Source organism: Triticum dicoccoides, chromosome 5A, assembly GCF_002162155.2.
Source record: "Triticum dicoccoides isolate Atlit2015 ecotype Zavitan chromosome 5A, WEW_v2.0, whole genome shotgun sequence".
Taxonomy (NCBI): domain Eukaryota; kingdom Viridiplantae; phylum Streptophyta; class Magnoliopsida; order Poales; family Poaceae; genus Triticum; species Triticum dicoccoides.
The window spans coordinates 431014633-431021667 of NC_041388.1; the positions used below are offsets into that span (position 1 = coordinate 431014633).

At 44.7% G+C, this 7035-nt stretch overlaps 1 protein-coding gene across 1 annotated transcript; it reads left to right on the forward strand.

Annotated features, from left to right (window-relative positions):
* Positions 1-744: 744 nt before the first annotated feature.
* Positions 745-4063, forward strand: LOC119302107. The gene is made up of 5 exons (XM_037579127.1): positions 745-933; positions 1029-1209; positions 1348-1509; positions 3201-3264; positions 3653-4063. Exons 1-5 carry the CDS (start codon positions 760-762, stop codon positions 3840-3842), a joined length of 771 nt encoding a protein of 256 aa, XP_037435024.1. The 5' UTR covers positions 745-759; the 3' UTR covers positions 3843-4063.
* The last annotated feature ends 2972 nt before the right edge of the window (positions 4064-7035 follow it).

Consider the following 7035-nt stretch of genomic DNA (forward strand, 5'->3'; position numbering starts at 1 on the left):
TTCCTCATCTGCCTCAACAGTGCTGCATGGCTAAACGGCTTGGTGGTGTGGACTCAGAAAAGCCCCAGCCACCGGATGCCTCCAATCAGATCTTCTACTTCTCCTAATAGGTCCAGGTCATCCTCTTCTTCCCCATGAAGTTGCATCCCCGCAAACTGATCCTCTAGATCCGGTTCGGGGCCATAGCATTCCCAATCTTCGTCCTCACCTGCATCCTCGTCTGTTTCATGCTTTCCGCTCCCCCTCCGTCTGCTCCTAACGACACCTGCTTCCCCTCCCCTGCCTCCGATCTTCCGTTCCCCCTCATCTGTCCCTTCCCCGCTAGATCTCTTCCTTCAGGCTCCGCTTCATCTCCGTTTATGGCCGCCGATGGTGGTAATTCCGCTATGCAAGGAAGCCTCGCCGACGTACTCATGTTGGTGACTCCCCATCGCCAGAGAACTCCGGCCACCGAAGAGGATTGACGTAGACTCCGTCGTCGCCGCCGTAGGAAAAGTAGAACCCTAGATCGCCTCTAGGGGGAAAACTTGGCCAACCCACTGTTAGATTTGTTTGTTATGTGTTTTTTTTTGTGTGTGTGGGAGGATGACGATGGAACTCGGAGTACCAGGCTTCCTGTTTCGCGAACTGGCTAAAGCCCAAATAACAGTCCATGTTGGTGCCGGGCCGTGTGGACTGACCATGTTGGCCCCGTATAACAAAAAGCCTTCAACCAGCGAGCGCACAGGCACATACGCTAAAAAGAACACATACGCCGTAATGGCCCTTAGGTGCGCGGCCGCCGCCGCCGGCGGCGCCTACCTGACGCCGCGGAGAAGCAGATGCTGCGGCGCCGGCTCTGCGCGACCCTCAGCCACCACCAGGGGGACACGAGGGCTCAGCCTCCTCCTGAGGGTCCCGTCCTCACAATACTCCAAAGCTCCATGGGCGTTGGTAAGCGTCTTACTGATCCAAGCTGCCGCACAGCTGTTATTTGTTCTTTCTAGATCTAAATCCATACCCAAAATTCCAAACTGATTTCCCTGTAGCGGTGCTCGCCTGATTCCCCTCCTCTGGAGGGTGACCAGCATTCAGATCGAACCGGGGCGCCGGGGGCGCTGAAGGCCATGGTGTGCGACATGTTCAGGCCCCTGGCGCGCAACATCTCGGATATCCGATCCCTTCGCACCGTCTTCGACCTCGAGGATTATCAAGTCGGCATGCTGTTTGGTATGTTTTACTATATGGTAGTAGCACCTAACAACAACACCTCATATGTGTCTGGAAATAAAGCAATGGAAAGAGCCATATGGATCCACTGATTGACACTGCATTTTACTGATTCTACTGCTGCTTGTACTTCTGTAGGTGCTTTTCTTGGCTGCGTCGGGTGCTACCAGCTGTGGAAGGCTGCTCCTTCCATCTTTGTCGATGCTGCCCTTGCCTATGCATTCTATAAACTGAGCGTTGTGTCCTCGGAGGTGCGCCGGCAGGGCAAATGCAATGATTGGTTGACTCGTTTGAAATTTGGTAAGTGTACTGCTTTGACATTGTAAGTGTGCTCGGGTAGCTAGCTAGAGCATTATATAGTGCCCACAGGCCTGCCCATCCGTGTCCGAGGATTAGCTTCCGTAAGGTGGGTGCTCACCTTCTTTAAAAATGTAACCAAGGGCTGGTCCTGATTGGTTGAGTTTTACATCTCGTGGTAACATCAATGAAAAAATATAGCATAGATCGCCTATCCCGTAGTCAGATTATCTGTGCAACTTTGACACTATCTTTAGAAAGTCTCCTATCTAAAAAAGGAGTAACATTCCCTGTTCCACCTTTTCTTTCGTCAAGCCCCTCCCACGGTGGCAGCGATCGATCTGAGCTGATTTTGTCGATCTGACCAATATCACCAGGCCCAGACCCCGGCCAGCCTACGATAATCCAGCCTAGTGATCGATCCCAAGTCCAGCCAGCCTCATGGTTCGAAAAAACAAAAGCCCAGACAGCCTAGGATCGAGCCCGGACAAGCCAAGCCATCGTTCCTGACAAGCCTAGCCATCGATCCTGACTTCTGGTGCACTTTCTTTGTTGTTGGAAATGAGCTTTCTGATCAAACCAAAAGGACGTACATGTTGAAAAGAATCATGGTATGTGATGTCGTTGGGGCCGTGCAATCACCATCTTGGTTTAGTACTAGGCTAGGTTATGTATTACTCCTATTCCTGGAAAAAAAGGTTGTGTGCTATATATATCTGCGTGTAGACTTGTGTATGTGCAAGCAGAATCGATCAAGCGTAGCCTCTGTATTTGCGCATCTCACCGAAAAGCAATCCGCAAGCCATTGTACCTGAGCCAGCATGTGTATCGTCTTCCTCAACGGAAAGTTCTTGTCATCGGAGTGACTTGCAATGTGATATTGGAGTCTGCGCCAACACATGCAACTGGGTGTGCTGAATTTTACTTTAGAGTGGGACGCCTGTTTTCTCCCGAACCCAATATGATTGCAATTTCTGAAAAATTGCATCCCGATAGAAAGCAGCAATTGCCGATGTCATGTGGTTATAAACATGATTTATTCGGTACCTTCCGTCTATGGGTAGTGTCGCCATCAACACTGCGTATTAGGCATCCGGGCAACCAAGAGATGCGTCGGAGGGGTAGCAGTCACGTTGGGAGCCATTCGGCCGCTGCAGAGATGAAAAAACCACCGCGCATCAGGCAGCTGTGCCGCATGGTCCAGGCAAAGGGTTATGGAAAACGCTTGCCCCATGTCACCGGAGGAAAATAGTCGTGATAGAGGCTATCGTCATCGTCCAAGGTGCACATGGAGGAGTCTCTCGCGAAGATGTTGGATGACAAGAAGATATAGCTAGGTACTGCTTAGTTATATCATACACAAGTACTCATTGATATTATAAAAGCTAGGCGATGACCGTACCCTAAGGAGTCATGTGGGGACATGTTCGGACACACTGTGATATGTGGACACCACGATTATTGTTGACGAGAGAGGCGAGGAGGATAAGTTGTGACACAGGTAGGGCACCATGTTGAAATAGAAGGCCTGAACTTGTAGGGTTCTGTAGGGGATCTTGAGCCATGCTTATTGGACTAGGAGCGAGTGATATATTTTTTACCCCGTTGCAACGCACGGGAATGTTTCCTAGTAAATCAAAAGTGTAAAACTTTGTCTTGATTAAATCGTTTGACCAACTTCAAATTTCGTTCAGGTATTGTGGTTATTATGGCTACCAAGGACTTCAGGAAGAACTATGAACTCTTGGATATTGTCAAGTTAGTATGCTCCTTTTCTCTTATTAGTTGTTCGATATTCCTGTAACTGTGAATTATCTATGGTAATTTTGAAGTTGACACTACAACCAAAATAAAATAAATGTTTTATTACTATATCAGTAGTTAGGTATGTAAACTTTCCAACATTAGGAACTTGATGTTATGCTTAGCTCTCTCACCTAGCACAATGGATCTAGATGTGTTAATTTTTTAGATGGAACTATGTAGAGTCCTTTCTCTGAGCTTTGGTTATGTTGTTATGCTGGTAGACTTGTTTTTCTTCTGTTTGAGAGAAATTGTTATATTTTTTGTTTATGTGCTTTTGTTACTGTTTTTCTCACTGACATTTGATTTAGTTTGTCATCAACCATTTTATTTGTTGATACAGGATGCCTGTTTTCTTTCTTTATCTTTCGACATTCATTTTTGATGTGGCACGCATGAAGAAATATGCAAAGCATTATCTGATTCTCACAGTTAATTTATTGAGAATGAAGGGCGGAGCTCAAGAATTGTTCAGAATAATGTTTTATCCGAGCTATACATCTCCATATGACGATTGCTTCCGTAGGAAATAAAATGTAGACCCCTGAGATTGTGTGGATCTGTTTATGTGAGATTTTTATATAAGAATTTTTAGTATAATGTGTAATAACATTTATGTAATGCTAGTTTACTTGCCCATGGTTGTGTACAGTTTTGTGGCATTCTTCATGCACAAATAGCGAGATAGTCTACTAGTTGATACAATTTCAGTCTTGAAGAGCATTTGCAATGTGCCAGCATTCTTTTAAAGTCTGTAACAGCCGGATGGGATCCTATATACCATAGTAGTTATAAAGCTCTCATAAATTTCAATCTTGAAGAACTTTAATGGCACACATGATAAAATGGGAACAGCCGGATGAGATCCAATATACCATAGTAGTTACAAAGTTCTCAATTCTGGGCCTCGTGGTGCCCATTGGAAGGTCAGGTTATGTGAATAGCATTCCATCCTTTTTACAAGCAAGCTTTTGTGAACAAGGGAGGACTTATTTGTAGTTGACCCTTAGACCAATGGCGAAAAAATTGAGATTGTTCAATTGTACAAGATCAGCAGAAATAAAGATCATCTACATATTGGACAACTGTATATCCGAGTCCAAATGATTGCTCAATGGGCAAGCTTAGATTTCCATTGTGCATTGACAATTTGGAATTCAGCAACTAAAATTGCATATGATTTTCTTCTCATGAGCTCCATTTAAGATGACAAAGTTGGAGGCACTATGCAAGATGCATTGGGTTCATTTGATACATTTCTCTTCAAATTCAAGAGTTTGAGCATAAAGAGAATTGCACTATAGTCCACCATGCCAAATGCCTTTTAATCAATATTGAAAAATGACAACTTCATTTTCAGATTTATGAAAGATGTGAAGGTACTCAAAAGTTCATGCAAGACTCGACAGTTGTGCTGTTGACAAAACCATATTGATTCTTCAGAATAAATACAATTACCCTTCTGCAACTTGTTAACCAACAGTTTGGTTTGTATTGGCTGATTTAGGAATAAGAGCAATAAAAGAATGCTGACACGTTGCAAATGCTCTTCAAGATTGAAATTGTATCAACTAGTAGACTATCTAGCTATTTCTGCATGAAGAATGCCACAAAACTGTACACAACCATGGGCAAGTCAACTAGCATTACATAAATGTGCCAGCATTCTTTTAAAGTCTGTAACAGCCGGATGAGATCCTATTTACCATAGTAGTTACAAAGATCTACTAGTTGTCATGCTGCTTAATGGGAGAGTGTATGTCTGCCAAATGCAACCGGTGGCCTTGGTGTTGTTGATCTCATAAATCAAAATAAGCCACTCTTGATTTTAGAGTCTCTTTGAAATTTTCAACCAGCATGATGTTCCACGGGTAAACATGATCTGGAGAGAGGATGGCTATGGCTTGTTAATTCATCTAATAAGGCCCCTTCTTGATGGAGAGATTGTTTCTCCCTTGTTGACCAGTTTTCAAATACAGCACTAGAAGATGTAATGTCTAGCAGGGATCTACTGCTTTGCTATAGTATGATTCTTGGCAATGTGAAATATTACATACTCCCTCTGTAAACTAATATAAGAGCTTTTAGATCACTATTTTAGTATTCTAAACGCTCTTATATTAGTTTACGGAGGGAGTACTAAAGATACCCCGCGCGTTGCCCGTAGGATTTTTAAATAAAATGCAATGTGGAGAATATATAACTGTGCCATAGAAAACTCAGATGCATGTCTGATGGTCATAATAGCTAGCTAATCTCAAATCCACGGAAACTGTGCTGTGTTAAATATATTGGTAAAAAAATACACACACTGAGGTAAATTGAATGAGTAATTTGTAAAAAAGAAAAGAAAAGAAGATGTGCTCTTGGCTTGCTCCCACGTATATGAGAAAGGGAAGAAAACGGCATGGCCGTCAACACCAAAAGTCTTCATTTCAAAAAATCAAGTACTATGTGTTTTGCAAGTCTTCATCCTGTCACAACAATGAAAAGAGAAAAATAAACGAATCATGAACTTGTGTGAGAAAGTCGACCTTTGAGGCTGAGGGCGAGCGACCACTTGGTAGGTGTTGCACTGGGGGAGTTTTTTTTTTCTCTTTTGCGAGAAAACTTTTGATCTATTTTTTTTGCCAAAAAAAAGTTCAGAAGTCTTCAATCATGGCAGTGCAACGAACACTCGAAATAATAAAAATTACATCGAGATCCGTAGACCACCTAGCGACACAAGCACTGAAGCGAGCCAAGGCGCCCCACCGTCATCGCCTCTCCCTCACCGAAGCTGGGCAAAACTTGTTGTAGTAGACAGCCAGGAAGTCGTCGTGCTAAAGCCCCATAGACCAGCGCAGCAGAACAACAACCGCCGCCGATAAAGAGTAGCATAGGTTGGAAGGATCCAACCTGAAGACACACAAACGTAGATGAACTACGACCAGATCCGAGCAAATCCATGAAGGACAGATCCGCAGGAGACACACCTCCACACGCCCACTGACGATGCTAGACACACCATCGAAACGGGGGCTAGGCAGGGAGAAGCTTATTCCACCGCTGCCATCTCGTCTTTCTGAACAGGACACAAACCCTAACATAACTTGAAGGAACATCTGAAAACAGAGCCCTCCCGCCGGCAAGGGCCAGGATCCATCGTGCCGCCATGGCCCTAAGGCCACCAGAGACGAGCCAAATCAGTAGCAGCGACGACGAGAGGCAAAGAAACCCTAGGCTTTTCTGAGGGAGAAGGGCGGCCGCGTACAAGTTACCTGCCCTGGAGGAGTTGCAACCTACAAGTGAAGGCCTCCAGACTTGCGGCTAAGATCCATAGGCTTAGGATGCTTGCAGTCTCTTTGAGGAGCCATGGGAGCAAGGACTCGGATTTTAAATATATCAAGCGCACATTTCCTAAAACAATCATGCCATTTGACAAGAAATATGTCTTTTGTGATTCGTCTTTTGGACTTCCGCACTTTGTCCCCCAGTGATGTGTTGAGCGAGTTCATTTTCACGGGAATCTTAAGCAAGACCGCCGAGAATGCCCTTGCTTGTGCTCGTTCAAATCCATTGTGCTTGCTTCAAAGAAAACAAAAAACGTAAAAAGTGCACTATGCCATTTGACCAAACACTTGCCATATGTGTTGTCCGCCATGGACGGTGTTGGCAGGGATGGAGGTCGGATCTGGATGGATGTGGCGGTGATGTTAGGCTTGGCGGCAGGGTAGAGCCGCGGAG

Excerpts from the sequence above, each read along its gene's own strand:
- LOC119302107 (XM_037579127.1), top strand. The coding sequence starts at position 760 with ATGGCCCTTAGGTGCGCGGCCGCCGCCGCCGGCGGCGCCTACCTGACG. Across the intron at positions 934-1,028 it reads CCAAAGCTCCATGGGCGTTG|CGGTGCTCGCCTGATTCCCC; the intron begins GTAAGCGTCTTA and ends ATTTCCCTGTAG. Across the intron at positions 1,510-3,200 it reads GTTGACTCGTTTGAAATTTG|GTATTGTGGTTATTATGGCT; the intron begins GTAAGTGTACTG and ends AATTTCGTTCAG.